At 40.9% G+C, this 19012-nt stretch overlaps 1 protein-coding gene across 1 annotated transcript in view; it reads left to right on the forward strand.

Annotated features, from left to right (window-relative positions):
• col7a1l (collagen type VII alpha 1-like) overlaps positions 1 to 19012 on the forward strand; it is a 432947-nt gene that overhangs the window by 330651 nt on the left and 83284 nt on the right. The window contains exons 91-92 of the mRNA XM_087999395.1: positions 5222 to 5338; positions 12021 to 12098. Of these exons, the coding sequence (XP_087855521.1) occupies positions 5222 to 5338; positions 12021 to 12098 (195 nt within the window). The remainder of the gene's footprint in view (positions 1 to 5221; positions 5339 to 12020; positions 12099 to 19012) is intronic.

Consider the following 19012-nt stretch of genomic DNA (forward strand, 5'->3'; position numbering starts at 1 on the left):
TACACAAAACTCCAGCTGTATGGCTTATATTTTTTTCTCCCTCCTCCCCCACACTACTGCCTAACAGCTAGGCCCAGGAGCCGAACAGCAGTAGTGTTTATATTTTCCCCAGCACCCATGATGTGTGTGTACAGGTGTGAGACAGAGTGAAAGACAACAAGTATATAAATCTTTATTCTTTTCCACTACCAGGAAGAAAGGAAACACCAGAGAGGCCAGTAACAAGGAATGCCCTTCTCATCAAAGGGCAATGCCGCGTGATCAAAAAAGTGAAAGGGAGGCAGGGATTAAATCAAAATAGAGTTGGAGGGGGAAATAAAGCATTCCACTCCCTGCGGTGCCCACCTCTCCCTGAACAGCTCAAGGGTGTTGGTAGACACCGCGTGCTCCTTCTCCAGAGACATCCGGGCTCGAAGAGGGGCAGGCAATTGGCCATAATGACCACCTCCACAGCCCGTTGCCTCAACCTGTTAATGGCCAGTTTGGCCAGGCCCAGGAGCAGACCCACAAGGAGATCCTCTGACCTGTCCTCCCCTCTCTGCACAGGGTGCCCAAAGATCAGGAGCGTGCGACTGAAGTGCAACCAAACGCAGAGTAGAAGGTTTTCTAGAAAACTAAAAATGGAATGCAAATGCTCACACACCATTTCAACATGGTGCACGGACTCCACAGCACCACAGAACAAGCGGTTGGGCTGGGAGTCCATGATCCACCACAATCTGCAGTTGCAGGGAACTGCTGCGTTCAATACTCTCCACCCCAGAACCCTGAGAGAAAGGGGGAGTACTCCCGTGTAGAGAGCTCCAATGGCTTATTTGTTCCAGCATTTTATCCCTACTCTTGTATTCAATATCTCATCCGGTGAAGGAAACTATCCGATATGCCTTCTTTGTTGCCTCATCTACCTGTCCTGCCACCTGTTTACATATTATTCCCTTTCATTTGTTTGCCCTTGCTATTTGCATAACCTCCCACTTCTCTGAATTGAATTCCATTTTCCCTTTTCCATCTGCTCAACAAAATCATTGATATCTTCTTCCAATCAATTGCTGGCCTCTTCACTGTCAACCATGTCGTCAATATTTAGGTTTTCGGCAAACTTTCTAACCATGACGTCTTAAATTAAAATCTCAATCATTCACTTTAGATTTTAGATGTTCCTTCATTTTACTTTAGTTAGCACTATCCACAAAGTGTTGCTGTTTAGATTTGCTGTTTGTTTACCTGGTATGTATTTCCTGGTTCCAAAGGAAGCACCATCATAATAATTGCCTGCACCGATATCCAGAGCAAAATGCCAATTAGAAAGTGTTATCAGCTCAAGGGACTCTTCATTGTCTATATAGTCTACTCTGGTATATGACCACTTCCCTAAACATTTTACAAAATGTCCATGACTTCACGTATATCATTTGAGCTGACCTGTCATCCTGTAACCTTATAAACTCGTTTTCCTAATTAGAGTAATAGAAAAATCTAACCAGAAAGCACCAATCAGTTTCATCCCCTATTCTGAAGTAAGAACCAATAACAAGAAGCAACTCCTAGGACAGACACTCCACCCACACAGTTTTTAAGTTCCCTGACTGATCCTGTGTTAGATGATGTTAACTGCCTGTCTCAGGATCCTCACCCCACCTGCTCCTCTATGTGTTTCTGACTGCCTGTCTCAGGCTTGTTATTTCTCTAGGGGCTGAGTTTTAAAGGTTAGGAAGGTCAGAAGGATAGGATGGTACTACCTTCTGATGGTTGTGAGGGGGTTGCTAATGGGCAAAGGCACCCTACGAAAATAGGAAATCCTTCCCACAGTTTAAAAAGTTGCTCTAAAAAAAGCAGATACTCCCACCTTCCTGCCATTGTCAACCCTATTATTGTGTGGGCATACTAATATTGAAGTAAATTGAGCTTTTAACAACCTCCATTCGATCATTGATTAATTAGTTACATGTGGCAGATGGGCTGATATTCTTGGTGCCTACCCATTCCCATACTTAGGGGATGCATTCAAGGTAGATGGGAAAGTGCTGGCAACCCAACTGACCTATTTTACATGCTTTCCCACCATTCCCCCCCCCCCCACCCCCGCCAAAAATGCACCCAACAGGGGTCATGCAATATCTAGCCGTAGAGTTATTATAATATCAAAGGCCATTCTTCCCATCAAGTCTATCCTATCATTATAGGCACACACTTTTTGTGCATTGTAATGTCATTATTTTGATCATGTGTGTAACCAAGTTATCAACCGCTAAGCAAGTTTACGTTATTGAGGAGGTTGTTTTCACCTTCTTGCACCTAAGTGTAGAGGATTACGTACTCTCTCAACCTTGGGTCGGAACCTTGAAGTACTATGAACATCTTAATTTGTAATGTCAAAGTGGATTTTATAAAAGACACCTGGTAAGTCCAAATATTTTAAGATGTAAATTAAGTGGCTGCCTGGGGAGAGTGAAAGATCTATGGAATATCACACCTAAAGATGTGAAGGGAATTGCAAACAACACATCAAAGGGGAAAGACGCAAGTCAAAACAGACTGAACCGTAACCTCTTGTGATTACAAAGATAATGATAGGCTGAAAACCGCCCCCTGTGATGATGTCCCAAACTGTAGTACACTTTGTGTTATTCACTTCACAGAATATGCAAGGAAATGGCTTAAACAGTTAGTTTCAACATGACTGGAATGTACTAGTGGAACTGAGATACTTGTGTATACCAGTGATCTGATGTACCTGTGTGTACTAGGCTGGATTCGAGCATTAGCAGTTCATGAAGGTATAGCCAATGAACTAGCCCCTAGTTACTCCTGTGTTGCAGATAAATGGACAATCTTACTCTGAGTGCTAAAAGTCGAGAAGCTAGCAGCCAAACAAAAAGAAACAGGACAACAAGAGTTCTCTCTCTCACCTTTAATACTGGAATTTCAGTCAGTGTCAAAACAAATCAGAACAGATCCTCAACCAGCCTAAGAGAAAACTAAGAGAAATTAACTGCAACTACCAAAATATATGGCTGCTGGCAAACTCCACTGCAATGGCTGCAATGTTCAACTATCCACTCTTCACAAAAAGTCAGATACTGATCCATATATCTGTTTATTTTAAAAGTTATATCTTTTTGAAAATACCTCTTATTTCTAATGTGTGTGTTCCATTACTAATCCTTCTCACATATGGTAATTAATGAATTCATTCTGTGTAAACTCAAGAAATCCTGGTTAAATTGGATCCGTTTGTAACATAATTTCAATTCAGGCTAGGAGAAAGTTATGCATTAGAGAAGGTATAAGTAATTAAATTACTCTTGCAAACAGCCAGCAAGGTGAATAAGGGAAGAAGGAGAGCCAGTTCATCCATCCTCACCCAGGAACGTAATGATTTGGGTATCCCATCTGGAACTGTAACAAAAAAGAGAAAATGCTGGAAAATCTCAGGAAGTCTGACAGCATCTGTAAGGAGAGAAATATGCTGATGTTTCAAGTCTAACTGACCCTTTGTCAAAGCTGGAACTATAACAAGTTGGGGATCTTCCCACAGGTCCTGTGTAAAACAATGATTACAAGGGCCTCCACTTGATTTTCTCATCACTAATTTAAGTGGATGTCAAGTGCTTTGGTTCCATCCTTACCTGATTTATTTTTTGAGTTACTGCACCTAGATGTTTAAACATGTTGAAGTGCAAGAAATAAGAAAAACTACCCCACGCTTTGTATTCACTTGGGAACCTTGCAGCTTTCAATATTCAGACTGTCACTTTTGTACTTGAGGTCAAACATACAAACTTGCCCTCCCATTCCATTAAATAATGCCTACCACATATAAACTATGATATCCTGTGCAAAGTTCCTTGGATGCATTCCATGAGCCATGAGGTTGGAGTGGTAGAGTAGTTTACTGGGGAGGCTGCAGCATGGTCAGGAAGCAAAAGAGCCTCTACGAAAGCATGGGCCTCAAGGATGGGGCAGCAGCAAAACAGTGTCAGGGAAGGCTAAGTACTGGACTCTCTATGCTAGAAGATGCAAATAGTTTATTACCAGAAGTCCCACGGACATCAAGGAGTCAGTTCCCTGCAGCAGAGTGGGCCAGGAAATTCTGACAAGCAGTTGTTCACTCTTTAGGGCTTGGTTGTGAGGACCAACAGCACGAGGGCACACTTAACCATTAGATGTCCAAAGGATCAGCTAAAGACTTGGAATAAAGGGCCTACACTGAGGAAGGTTAATGAATCATAAACTTTCACTGCTGCTGAAAGCAAGACATTCCTGCTTTCCATTATTTTAGCAAATAAGTCTGTGATACTGATGATTCAAAACAAGGAACTAATTCTCAATGGTTCTTTTTGATTTGGGATGTTGTGCAATGGTCACCCACAATGAGCAGTTTGTTTCTTTAGGATGGCTTTCTTTCATGTGTGTGCTTAAATTGTGTTGTTTCTGCTATAAAGGATCCCTGAAATTGAAATTCCATACATTCAACATGCTTTTTCTCAACACAGGATTGTGTTGCGAACAGGACAATTTGTAATTATTCCTATTTGTCTGCTGCCATTGTTCTTCTTGGTGATAAAGATGATAAACAATAAACCTTGGCAAATTGCTGCTGTGCTAAGTTGCATTGTGGCTATAACAAGGTCACCATTGTGAGACCCAAGGCTAGTCTGAAATTGGTCTTCATTATTATTCTGTTTTGCCATTGAGCCACCATAGTTAGATTCTCTGTCTGCTGAAAGTGAACGACTTCCTGAAATGACCCAAAGGGAAATCCCAGAAGCGGCAGCAATTGTCCAGAGGGAGAAACGTAAGTGTGGATGCTATGGTGTAGTAGTGGTATTGCTCCCATAGCCAATTCGCCCATGAAGTGACGGTAGTACAAAGAAAGACGGAATAGAATAAGACAGATGCAGAAAGCCACTTTTCAAAAGATGCAAGTTTAGCTTTTTCTGGAACACTCTGACCAGCAGCAATTGATGGGAAATACAAATTTATACAACCATCCCAGTGCAATAGGTGGAACTTGTCATTTTAACCACACATGCTTTTGGTATGTTGTGATACCTCAGAGGTCCCACACAGTCGAGAATGTTGTCAAAGCCAGGATTTATCCAATATTGCTAAATCTGGAAATAGTGCTAACCTTTAAATGAATATGCACATGAACATAAAACAGCACTTTTCCTTGTCTCATATTAGTCACCTTTTCATTTCTGGTTTGATTGTACAGGGTTATAAGGGTGTACCTGGACTCACTGGCCTGAAAGGGTCTACTGGATTACCTGGAAAGCCTGGATCCCTTGGACCACCAGGGCCTCAAGGACCTAAAGGTGAAGCTGCAACAAAGGTAGGATTGGTAATGGATAAAATAACTGATTGCATTTCTAAATATTCCCAAGAGTTTATGCTTTTACTAACAATTTTCAGCATTCAAATTTATTTTGCTTTTGTATTGCATTTCTCTGTTGCATTTCCTTTTACTTACTTTTCTGAAGAAAGTGAAGTCATCTTGACTGAGTTTAACAATGAACTGTACTTGTAAGCTCTATACATTAAAGAACGAACTTAATTTGAGAGCCGTAATGCCTAAGCAATATTTGGCTGTGATTAATGTGAACATCTTTCATATAGAAAAATCAAGGCTAGAATCAAAAAGTTCATTACTTGTCTTAAAAAAATTATTATATGTGAGCAGATAATAGCAAGTGAGAAAATACAATCTATAATAAATATATAACTTTAATTAAAATATATATTGAGATTATTCTCAATGTAGAGAATAATCAGTCAGTGAGTCTACCCTGAGGAAATTTAATTTTAATTCATTCATGGGATGCGGTTGTCATTAAGTAGGCATGTATTTATTGCCTTAAGGCCAGTTAAGAGTCAAACCACATTGATGTGGGTCAGGAGTCATATGTAGTCCAGGCCAGGTAAGGATGGCAGATTTCTTTCCCTCAAGGACATGAGTGAAACGGGTAGGTTTTTCCTGACAATTGGCAATGGTTTCATGGTCATTATTAGACTTTTATTTGCGGATTATTATTGAATTCAAAATCCATTATCTGCCATGGCAGAATGTAAACTCAGGTCCACAGAACATTATCTGGGTGTCTGGATTAATAGTTCAGCAATAACACCACTTGGCCTCCCACTCTGCCGAGGACATGGAGGTCCTGAGCCTCCTTCACCGCCGCCCCCTCACCACCAGACGCCTCATCTTCCACCTCGGAACACTTCAACCCCAGGGCATCAATGTGGACTTCAACAGTTTCCTCATTTCCTCTTACCCCACCTCACCCAAATTCCAAACTTCCAGCTCACCACTGTCCCCATGACTTCTCCGGACTTGCCCTACCTACCTATCTCCTTTCCACCTATCCACTCCACCCTCTCCTCCCTGACCTATCACCTTCATCCCCTCCCCCACTCACCCATTGTACTCTATGCTACTTTCTCCCCACCCCCACCCTCCTCTAGCTTATCTCTCCACGCTTCAGGCTCACTGCCTTTATTCCTGATGAAGGGCTTTTGCCCGAAACGTCGATTTCGAAGCTCCTTGGATGCTGCCTGAACTGCTGTGCTCTTCCAGCACCACTAATCCAGAATCTGGTTTCCAGCATCCGCAGTCATTGTTTTTACCTTCACCTACCCCCTATCTACCTATAAGGTCCTGTTGAAAGTTCTTATAAAGAAGGACATTGATAAGTTCAGAAACTGATTTGTTCTGCATCTGAGGGATTGTAGCCTTTTCCTGAACTCCTGCAACAGCAATACTAGACAATGGATAATTTTCCTTGTTCAAGACAACCTTAACTTGGTCCCAAAGAATTCTGATAAAATTCTGGCTTTTATTGGTAGAGGAATTGAGTTCCGGAGCCCTGAGGTCATGTTGCAGTTGTATAAGACTCTGGTGCGGCCGCATCTGGAGTATTGTGTGCAGTTTTGGTCGCCATACTATAGGAAGGATGTGGAGGCACTGGAACGGGTGCAGAGGAGGTTTACCAGGATGTTGCCTGGTATGGTAGGAAGATTGTATGAGGAAAGGCTGAGGCACTTGGGGCTGTTTTCATTGGAGAAAAGAAGGTTTAGGGGTGACTTAATAGAGGTGTACAAGATGATTAGGGGTTTAGATAGGGTTGACCATGAGAACCTTTTTCCACGTATGGAGTCAGCTATTACGAGGGGACATAGTTTTAAATTAAGGGGTGGTAGGTATAGGACAGATGTTAGGGGTAGATTCTTTACTCAGCGAGTCGTGAGTTCATGGAATGCCCTGCCAGTAGCAATGGTAGACTCTCCCTCTTTATGGGCATTTAAACGGGCATTGGATAGGCATATGGAGGATAGTAGGCTAGTGTAGGTTAGGTGGGTTTGGATCGGCACAACATCGAGGGCCAAAGGGCCTGTACTGCGCTGTATTTTTTCTATGTTCTTTCTATGTTCTACTGCCAAACAGGATCAGTTCATTGAATAGCCTTCCTGCCTGGTTAAGAAATCACCGTACTCTGCTTTCCAAAGATGGCAATTCTAGGCAAGGCTTCCAAAAAAGAATAGCACTCTTAACAATAGTTGTACATAAAACATTTTCATGACTGTAGATTCTACTCAAAGATTTCATTTTTCTAAGTTGGTATAATTACAGTTACAGTTAAGACAATGTTTAATTTATAATGGAATACGTTAACACATAATGCTAGAGTTGTCAATTTGCAAACTGAAGCTAGATCAGCAAATTAATTAATGCCTTGGGGCCATATTTATTCATAAGTCCACATGAAAACCCGTTGCTGCTTGTAGGAGAGAATGTGATATTGTCAAGTGATGCAATCTCACTCCTAAAGATTTTAAATGCAAATTATGAAATGGCTTGAAATTGCAAAACAGTGTCAATGAGTGCTGCAGTAGCAGTACTTTTGTGCAAGGACATGCATCAGGGCTTTCTAAACCTATTTCACATCAGAGTATTGAGAGTCAGTGTTAAGACTTTTACCTACCAATTATGGATAGATCTGAACAAAGGACTCAAAGATGAAAAGAAATCTGCTTAATTCATTTTCTCAAGCCTTCTATATTTCTCTGGTGATGGTCTTTTCATAGATCTCCATTATGAACCAAAACTCTCACTGCAATGTGATTACGTCTTTTCTCATCCTCCTTCCAACGTAACCTCTCTTAATCCCCAGTTTCCTTGCCTTCTGCATTTGCTCCTATGAATCAATTTTCCACACAATTTCTGAATTAGAATATTTCCCAAAAGTTTCCCCTCAGCTGTGATGCAGCCCTTGATCCTACCACAATTTATCAAACTTTTGTTCTTGTCCCTTTTTCTGCTCATCCTGGGATAAGCTGACATCAATTTCTGTATTTTGTGGAGTATACTTCTGGTTGGTATAAGACTAGATGATTGAAGCCACAATATCGATCAAATTCTGTATCCTCTCCCCATTTCTAGGGGTTCTTCATCAGTAGGTCAGCATCATAATTTTAACCCTATTAAGTTTATATGTGAGTACTGAAACTTGGACATAGGCATTACTTAAAAATCCACTCCAGTTTTAGGATCTTGAATTTCCTGATGGTAATCTTCGGAAAAATCAAACTTTTCCAATCTCATCTGATATTCCTTGTAAACCCAAACTAGTGCATAATTGACCAACAAAATCAAAATTTCTCAAACAACTCAGCAGGTCTGGCAGAGGGAAAAAGAGTTAGTGTTTTGGGTCCAAAGACCTTTCTTCAGAACTGATTGTAGCCCACAGCCTGCTTCAACCTCTTTCCTTAATTCGACATACAGGATTGCCCATCCAGACTCATTATTTCTGCCTCTTCCTGCCCCACAGAATTAATCTCTCCCTAACACTATCCACATTTTTTCCCCCTTTTGTAGTTGCTTCCCACTTTACAGCCCCAATCCTTCTTACACTTTATGTCAGTTTCAGAATTTCCATGGATTCCAGCCACCTCCTGCAATGCCTTTACATGTCCATCCCCCATCAGGGCAATCCCAGGTCCTTCCGCTTCTTCCTGGAAAACAGGCCTTAACCATCCCCATCTACCACCACCATCCTCTACCTGGCTAAGCTTATCCTCACTTTGAACAACTTCTCCTTTAACTGCTACCACTTTCTTCAAGTCAAAGAGTTGGCAATGTGTATCCGCATGGACTCCACTTATGCCTGTTTCTTTATGAGATACTTGGAACATTCCTTGATCAGTCCTACTTCATTCTTTCTCCAGTTTGTGATCAGTGGTGTTTCTCTCTCTTGTCTGGAATTGAAAAAGTTTCTCAATTTTGCTTCAGCTGATCCATCTCTGACACCTCCCTTCTTTTCCTTGACATCCTTTTTTCCATTTCTGGCAATAGGCTGGCCACTAATATCCATTTCAAGCCAATGACTGCCACAGTTACCTCAACTATGCATCCTCACAGAATAAGCCTTTCATCAAGAATGGGGGTGGAGAGGGGTCGGAAGGGGGCTGGGAGATAAATATGAGGGTGGGATGGGGGTGTGGGTGAGGGGAAGATGGTAGGTAGATGCAGATGGGGTGTGATGGTGATAGGTCGGAGGACAGGGTGGAGTATATAGGTGAGAAGGAAGATGGACAGATAGGACAGTTCAAGAGGGTAGTGCCGAGTTAGAGGGGTGGATCTGAGATGCGGTGGGGAGAGGGGAGACGAGGAAACTGGTGAAGTCGACGTTAATGCCATGTGGTTGGAGGGTCCCATAGTGGAGGTGAGGCGTTTTTCCTCCAAGCAACCGGTGGCTTGGATTTGGTGGTGGAGGAGGCCAAGGACATGCCTGGAGGAAGAATGTCTCGTCCTCCACCTTGGGACCCTCCAACCACACAGCATTAATGTCAACTTCACTAGTTTCCTCATCTCCCCTCCCCCCACCTCATCCCAGATTCAACCTTCTAACTCAGCACCGCCCTCTTGAACTGTCCATGTCCACCTCCTTCCCACCTATTCACTTCACCCTCCCCTCCAATCTATCACCATCAGTCCAGCTGAAACTACCTATCGCCTTCCCAGTTCCTCACCCTCACCCCCAATCACACCTGCACCCCCACCCCCACCTCCACCTTCTGATTAAGCTCCCAGCTGCCTTCCCCCCACTACCTCTTCCCCCACATTCCCGGTGAAGGGCTTATGCCTGAAATGTCGATTCCCCTGCTCCTCAGTTGCTGCCTGATCTGCTGTGCTTTTCCAGTGCCACACTTTTGACTCTGATCTCCAGCATCCGTAGTCCTCACTTTCTCCGATGCATCCTCGTACCCTGCTTCCTGTAAAGACTCTCTGCCTTTCTCCTAGTTCTTCCATCTCTGTTGTATCTGTTCCAAAGATGCCAACTTCAACAAGTGGTTCTCCGAAGTATCCACCTTCTTCCTTAATTCCTGGCCACCATGATTAGCAGGGCCTTCAGCCATGTCCAACCCATCTCTCCACTTCAGTCCTTCCCTTCCCTCCCATAACAGCAATACCAACCCACCATCATCCAAATCCAAAGGATCATAAGCCACCATTCCACCAGCTCCAATGGAAAGATACCACATATTCCCCTTCTGTCCCTTGTCAGTCTTTCACTAAGACCATTCCCTCTGGGACACCTTGGTCCACTCCTCCTCGACTCCCTCCAACTCTCCACACCCCATGGAACCTTCCCATGCAATCGCAGAAGATGTAACACCTGTCTGTTTACTTCCTCTTTCCTTACTATCCAAGGCCCCAGACACACCTTTGAGGTGAAGCAGCGAGTTACCTGCACTTTACTCAATCTAGTCTACTGTACTTGCTCACAATATGGTCACATCGACACTGGGGAGACAAGGCAGAGACTGGGTGACCACTTTGCAGAACATCTACTTTCTGACCCTGAGCTACCAGTTGCCTCTCTGGACCCAAAATGTTAACTCTGTTTCTCTTTCCACAGCTGCTGCTGAGTTGTTCCAATGATTTCTGTTTTTGTTTCAGATTTACAGCATCCCCAGTTTTTGGGTTTTTTTTTGTTTTGTGCATAATTGATGAAACTGGAAAATGTAGCTTGAGAGCTGGACATCAAGTTTAACAAAGCTAAGGTATAGAATTCTGATCAGCAGTCTTCCCAATGTAGAACCATCTTATTATTTTGAAAATATAAAATTTTATAAACGAGTAAAACTTGTAAGACAAGTAAAAAAAAGTGAAACATTTACAAAAGTATGGCAAGATTTGATGGACCTCTTCCCAATGCATTTTTGTGAATGACTATTAATAACTAATAGTCCCACTTATTTAAATATATGAAAGGTCTTTTCACGCCTCCTATTGATCTTCTTGTACTTCAGAAGGAATGGAAGATGGAATGTCAGAATATGATTATGAAAACACAGAAAGCTGTGTGGGAGGTTGGTAAAGAATGATTGATGTATAAGTAGGTTCACACAGCTTAATCACTTAAAGTTTCTACAATTCAAATAGATTTCATTTTTAAACAAAAATACACCAATTGAAACAACCGAGTGTATGTAATTTGAGCTGAGACGTGGAAAGACTTTGGGACGATGTAAGATTCTGAATATGTTAAAGATCTTTTTGAAATGTTGAGCAAGATATTCAAACTTTAATTAACCATTTTTTTGTTAGTGCCTAAGGATTCATTGTTATTCCATTTTCTAATAAGAAAATTTCTTATCTTAGTTGGACAATATAGAATTAGCCTCTCTTTCTGAGAAAGAAAAAAAAAGTGAATATGAGCTCTTGACTACCATCCAAGGAATTCACATCCTACTGAAAATCTATGTAGATACAAGAGGAGATCAGGATCATTCTCTGGTTTATGTTGTCCATGGTTGAATAGCCTGCTCATATTCACAGTCTATTGTTACTTATGAAGACTATCCACCATTGGTAAAGAAGTATAAAGAAACTGATGGTATTCATGGGATTATATCGTAGAACATATCAACATCTTCAGAAAAGAACTGAAAATATACAACATACTTAAGTATTTAATCATAAATGGTTGAAGTCTACCTTTTCTTTATAGGGTGAAACAGGGAAGAGGGGAAGAACACGTCGTGGAATGAGAGGATCCCCAGGAATTTCTGGAGCCAAAGGAGATAAGGTTAGTAAATGTCTTGTAGATGCATTACCAATGACATGGCTTTCACAGCATACAATGCATCAGTTGTGACCAAGTAAAAATGAGTACATCTCGTTCACCAATCACTGCGCTTATCATCAGTGGTGACTGCCATTTCAAGAATAAATGACAAAAATTAACTCAAAAATGCCTTATTCCAACCCAACAGAACAAAGGCACACCATCTAGCAGAGCAAAAGTATGCAATTGCGAATAATTCTGAACAGCAAGAACAATAAGAATCTCAAAAAGATGAAATTCCAATAATATCTCAAGATAGAAATGGATGTTGTCAACTACCTCCATGGAGCAGTACTTGGATAAGCTTCCAAGAGAAGTAAGGATACAAAAATAGATTAGGACTGCGATGGTAGTTGTAGGATCTTCCATATTCAGCAGCAAAGGATTCAGTGACACCACAAGCAAATAAGATAGCCAAATCCTGATGGAAACACTTACAAAATAACTAGTGGGTGGTGAGGAAACTGACACAAGAAAATAACCTACTAGCCTTTAACCATACCACCTTGTAGCAGCCATGTCAGTCCAGAATGGCTCAGCAGAAGTAACAATTAAACAGTCTTTGTGAAAAAAAATCTTCCAGTGTATTATATGACATTATCATTGTGCCAAGTGGGACAAACAAAGGTATATTTAACATTCTAAAAATGGGCATCAATGCAATTCAGTGAATCAACAACAGAACTGTACACCAGAATTTATACCTCATGGCCCAGAACATCTTTCACTCCTTAATCACCAATAAATTGAGATCGTTTTACTCCAATAAAACATGTTGAAGGACTCGTCACAAACTTGCTATTAGAATGGCTGAATGCACAGGACAACAAAGGTCCTCACATTATGTTCATGAAGATCTGTGCAGAGCACACACAGCTGCACCTTGAGTCAAGTTATTCTACTCCAAATATGGTTTTAACATCTCCCTGACATAAGGTGGAATATGGTATAGTATGTCCTATTTACAATTACAGAATAAATCCAACTCAGTAAATTACTGTCCAGTCAGCTCCCCTGCATCATCATTAAATGAAGGATAGAGTCATAAACAGCACCATTGAATGATCTCTAAAGAATTAATTTTCAATGCAATTCCAGCACTTAGGTAATGTGACTTCAACAGAAGGTTCAGAAAAAAGTATAAACATTGTTACATCCTGTTAAGAAATGGGAATCAGCACCCTTTTTTTAACCATTGTTTAGTCAGTTACAACCAATATCTCTATTTTCTTTTTGTCCTGCAGTTATCACACTTCGATTAAAATGTAGTTTGCTATAAAACAAATTATCAAGGTTTTGTTGATTGAAAGAAAGAAGAATTTTATAATCTACTAATCCCAAGGAAACAAATAGTAAAAACATGGCATCAAACATATCCACAAATACAGGTAATAAGTTCTGAATGGGAGAGTTTCTTGAGCATACAGATAGAGAATAAAGATTATGCAGTTTAAGAGTCCTTGAAGTGTTATGAATTGAGACCACAATGGTTTGCTAAATGTCTCAGCATGGTTTTTGCTATTCATCATAAGCGGAGTTGAAATTTCCATCTAAAAACCATTGCAACAAACATAATACTAGGTCCTCTGCAATGGTGACTTCTTTCTTCTACATCTGTTCAAAGATTATGGGTGTTACCAGCAAGGCCAACATTAGTTGTCCATCAGAAGTTCATGGCAAAGAACAACTGCCACTCCTCCATATGAATAAGGCATGTGGAGCAAAAACACCTTTACAGATCCTGTTCATGCAGAAAAAAATTGAGAAACAGAATCTTAAGTTTGTCATGTCCATCATAGATGTGACCAAATTCATATCAACTGCCTTGTCCTCATCTACCATCCCACCAGCATCCACAACCATAGGATCATTAGCTGTCAGTTCTGCCACCCCTAGCAGGATGCCACCACCAGACATATATTCCCCTCCTCTCCCTTGGGTCAGCCTTCCGGAGGAACATCCTGGTCCACTTCTTCTTCACTCCCAACCCATCCCCACACAATCGTAGAAGGTGTAACACCTGCCCATTTACTTCCCCCCTCCTCACGATCCAAGGCCCAAACACATCTTCCAGGTGACGCAGTGTTTTACCTGCACTTCACTCAATCTGATCTACTGTATTTGCTACTCTACACTGGGGAAACGAAGTGCAGACTGGGTGATTGCTTTGCAGATCTGTTAAAAACAAAACTCCTGAGCTTCCAGCTGCCTGCTACTTCAACACATCACTGTGTTCCCCTGCCAACATTTCTGTCTCAGTTTTGCTGCAGTGCTCCAGCAAAACTCAGCCCATGCTGGAAGAACAGCTCCTCATTTTCTACTTGGGAACTCTGCAGCCTTCTGGACGTAATATCGAGTTCAACAATTTTAGGCCTTGCACATGGGCTATTACCACATACAACCCATTGTCAACTACTAATAGTCCCATTAGCATCTATTCATTCCCCCAGACTGACTTTTAGCCTCTCCTTTGTCTATGCAACTGTTTTTCTCTCTCTTTGGGCTCTATCTTCACCTATTGTTTACTCTATCTTCAGCATAAATATCAACTTTTTCCTAGCTATTATCATTTCTGAAGAAGGATCATACAGTCATAGAAATGTACAGCGTGGAAACAGACCCTTCGATCCAGCTTGTCCATGCTGACCAGATATCCTTAATTAATCAAGTCCCATTCACTAGCATTTGGTAATAGCCCTCTTAAACCCTTCCTATTCATATAACCATCCAGATACCTTTTAAATGTTGTAATTGTACCAGCCTCCACCACCTCCTCTGGCAGCTCATTCCATACACGCAGCATCCTCTGCATGAAAATGTTGCCCCTTTCGTCCCTTTTAAAACTCTTCCCTCTCACCTAAAACTTATGCCCTTTAGTTTTGGACTCCGCTATCCTGGAGGAAAGACCTTAACCATTCATCCTATCCATGCCCCTCATGATTTTATAAACTTCTATAAGGTCACCTCTTCGTCTCCGATGCTTCAGGGAAAATAGCCCCAGCTTAGTCAGCCCCTCTCTTGAGCTCAAATCCTCCAACTCTGGTCACATCTGTGTTAATCCATTTTGAACCCTTTCAAGTTTCACAACATCTTTGCTATAGCAGGGAGACCAGAATTGAACACAGAATTCCAAAAGTGGCCTAACCAATGTCCTGTACAACTGCAGCATGACTTTCCAACTTCTGTACTCAATGCACTGACCAAGTATACCAAATGCTTTCTTCACCACTCTGTCTACCTACTAATCCGCCTTCAAGGAACTATGAACTTGCACCCCAAGGTCTCTTTGTTTGGCAACACTCCCGAGGACCTTACCATTATGTATATAAGTCCTGCCCTAGTTTGGCCTACCAAAGTGCAGCACCTCACCTTTATCTAAATTAAACTCCTTCTACTAATCCTTGGTCTATTTGTCCATCTGACCAAGGTCCCTTTGTACTCTGAGGTAACCTTTTTCACTGTCCACTATACCAATTTTTGTGTCATCTGCAAAATTACTAACCATACCTCCTATATTCACATCCAAATCATTTATATGAATGTCAAAAACCACCGATCATTGTGGCACACTGCTGGTCACATGCTTCCAATGTGAAAGCAACCTTCTAGCACCTACCTCTGTCTTCTACCTTCGAGCCAATTTTGTATCCAAATGGCTAGCTCTCCCTGTATTCCCTGTGATCTAATCTTGCTGACAGTCCACCATCCAGGCCACTGACCTGAAATATTAACTCTGATTTCTCTCCATAGATGCTGCCAGACCTGCTGAGATTCTCCAGCAATTTCTGTTTCAGTTTTTGTTTCATTTCACCTTAGAGGTGTGACAAAAACATCAAAGAATTATGATTGTTGAATCAAGGTCCAAGCTATTCATAGCACAGTTTAATTATTCTCTTTACCCATCTTTATTTTTTCTCCTTTTTTCTGATGTGTTTGTTCTCAATCTCTCACTCAGTGCTAATAGACAGTTAGTTTTAAATTTCTTTTATCCTGAGTATCATCACATCACACTCGATCCTGTGCTCACATGAAATGGCCTATACAGCAACCAGTATTTATATGTTGCTGAATTCACAGCAATAACTCACATTTGTTTGATAATACAGATATCAGAAGGATGTGGGAAATAGAAGACGATGAAAAGGAGATAAAAGCACAGTCAGCGAGGATAGTGTTATGGAGTTATTGAAACCAAGAACTAAGTGGCACTGTGGAGATGTTGAAGGACAAAGTTCAAGAGGACAATGATGGTCAAAGTTCAAGGGGTAATGATGCTGCAGTATAGATAGAGGGAGAAAGGAAGCAAATTTGTGATGCAGGACTGGAAAGTTCAAGCATGCGCATACAGCTGGAGGATATTGCAGAATATGAAGATGTGAATGCACCAGAAGCAAATATAGTTTTGTGAGAATAGAGATGATGCGCATGTGCAATTAGCAGCAGGAACCATGACTAAAATTTTACCTTACCATTCAGCATTGATGTTAACTGTAACCCCCTTTCATTTTCCATGTCAGGATCAGCTACCTCAGCACAGATTAAGGATTGAAATGAGGGCCTCATTCCAGACTCTTGACTCTGTTACAGAATGCACTTACTGCTAGAATCAAAAGTGATGTCAACTTGATTATCTTTAATAATAGATCACATAGAAAGGTTTACTGCTCTTTTTGTTGTGTGACTAATAACAGATTGATAACTAAGTGTCATTAGCATTGCAATGAGGATTGAGCACTAAGTACTAGCAAAAGGGACACTGCTTTGTTCCAATACTTTCCAATCCGACTGTTGTAAAATATATTTATATCTATAATGGCAATGAGCCATGTGGCTTAAAATATAGTGATCTACATGACAAATTGTTAATATATAGCACTTTCAGAGTTTCCATAATAAATAGAGCAGGAAATCAATCTGTTGAATGCCTCAGGCAAAAAAATCTTTCAGCATCACCAAAAGTTCATAATTTCAAATTCCTATTTATTTTTAATTAAACTTTAAGGGTATGCAAGAACACCGAAGGTGAAGAAGAGAGAGTGAGTGAGCTAAATTAAAATAGAGTTGGAAGGGAACAAAGAACCCTTGTCTCTTTAATTATATCCGGAACTGCTCTTATGCACTTTTGCCATATATTAACCACCACTAGCAAATCACTCATGCTTTTCAGTTGAGTAATTTACATACAAAGCCCTTTGAGGGCAATGCGGATCATCAAAGGTGAGGAAGAGGTGAGGGGAGTCTAAATCAAAATGGAGTTGGAAGGGAAAATAAAAGCACTCCAGTGCCCACCTCTCCCTAAAGGTGAATATCGCATGCCACCTTATCAGGGATGCTTGGGCATGAACATAACCGTAGAAGAGGGCAAGAACCCTTCCCTGAAATACAATGTCCAGTGAGAATCACCTGCTTACAATTAACTCTGGAGCTGTTTGTTTTAAACTTAAAGGAACCTGAAACTGGATGCCATATCCATTCCAGATGTTGATGGACCAATTTTCCTTATTGAACCATAGCAAGTAACCATGTACAGGTAGTTCTTCTATAACGCAACAGTTGCATTCTTGGACAATCCTGCATCATAGAAAAATCCCACTTTAGACACAGTACTTAAAGTGTTGGTCATGTAATCGCATTACAGCCAACCCACGTTTTAAAAGTTCACGTTTTAGAAAGTGTCCCCAATCCATCAATTGCATTACAGCAAATTTGCATTAATGAAATGCGCATTTTAGCAGAACGAGCTGTATTAGAGGTCCACAATTCACAAAGGAGATGTTTGTAATCAAGCACTGACTGAAGCCTCAGACTAGGACAAGGATGTCATTACCAGTGGCTGTGGAGAGGCCCATGACTCTAGCCAGAGAGAAAGAAGTGGAGCAGACACTAGGCTAAGCTGTTACTTACTGCACACATACCACTTTCCGGATAATTTTGGGCTGTACAATTATAGAATGCTTATCATGAAAGTCAATATTTGAATTTCTTGCAACCTTCAAAATTCCTTCATTTTGCAGAGGTCCACTACACCACCTGCAAATGAGCCAACAGATAAACTGGAGGGTGGTACTCAGAACCACTGCCACCATTACTCTGATGCACAATGTACACACAACTGGGCAGAAATCATATTATGAAAATCATGCTGCCACACTAAATGTGTTGAATAGAATACTAATGTCCTCCTCTAGCGTGGAGCCTTAAAGGAAATTAATAGTGTATGTGTCAAGATTTGTTGCCTGAAAAGGAAGAGAAGGAGAAAAAAAACAAAGATCTATGTTTATATGAAACCTTACACAACCACATTATAGCTCAAATTGGTTTTATTGGCAACAATGTATTTCCTTGGTGTCATCACTGTTGTAATATAGGAATTGCGACAAATAATTTTTGTACAGCTAAGCATCAGTGTGATGATGACTTTGTTAACAATGTGTTTTTGTGATGTTGATTGAGGGGAAAATATCAACCAAAGTGTTAGGGATAACATTTCTGCTCCTTTAAATAATGCCAGGGATAATTTCCATTGAGCTCAGTTGGAAGACAGGGACTTGGTTTAATATTTCATATGAAAAATGGCATCTCTAAGAGTACAGAATTCCCTCAGTACCGTGCTGGAATGAAACATATCCCTTTTCTGTTTGGATTGTCCATGTTCAATTCATGTGATTATGCTGCTAGCCAATTCTGCATTTACTGACAGTCACACATCTTACCATCCCTCTGTTATTGACCATCACAATTGGCTAAAATGCTAGAATAAAGCTACTTCAAAACAAACATCCTGAATCAAATTTATAAATCAAGCAATGCAATATTCCATGCAAACAGTTATCTAATGACCCTTCTGTATTCACTTGATGCTTGTCTTCTTCTTG

The sequence above is a fragment of the Chiloscyllium plagiosum genome, unplaced genomic scaffold, assembly GCF_037043375.1.
Source record: "Chiloscyllium plagiosum isolate Xiang-an unplaced genomic scaffold, Cpla_swu_hap1 HiC_scaffold_23, whole genome shotgun sequence".
Classification (NCBI taxonomy): domain Eukaryota; kingdom Metazoa; phylum Chordata; class Chondrichthyes; order Orectolobiformes; family Hemiscylliidae; genus Chiloscyllium; species Chiloscyllium plagiosum.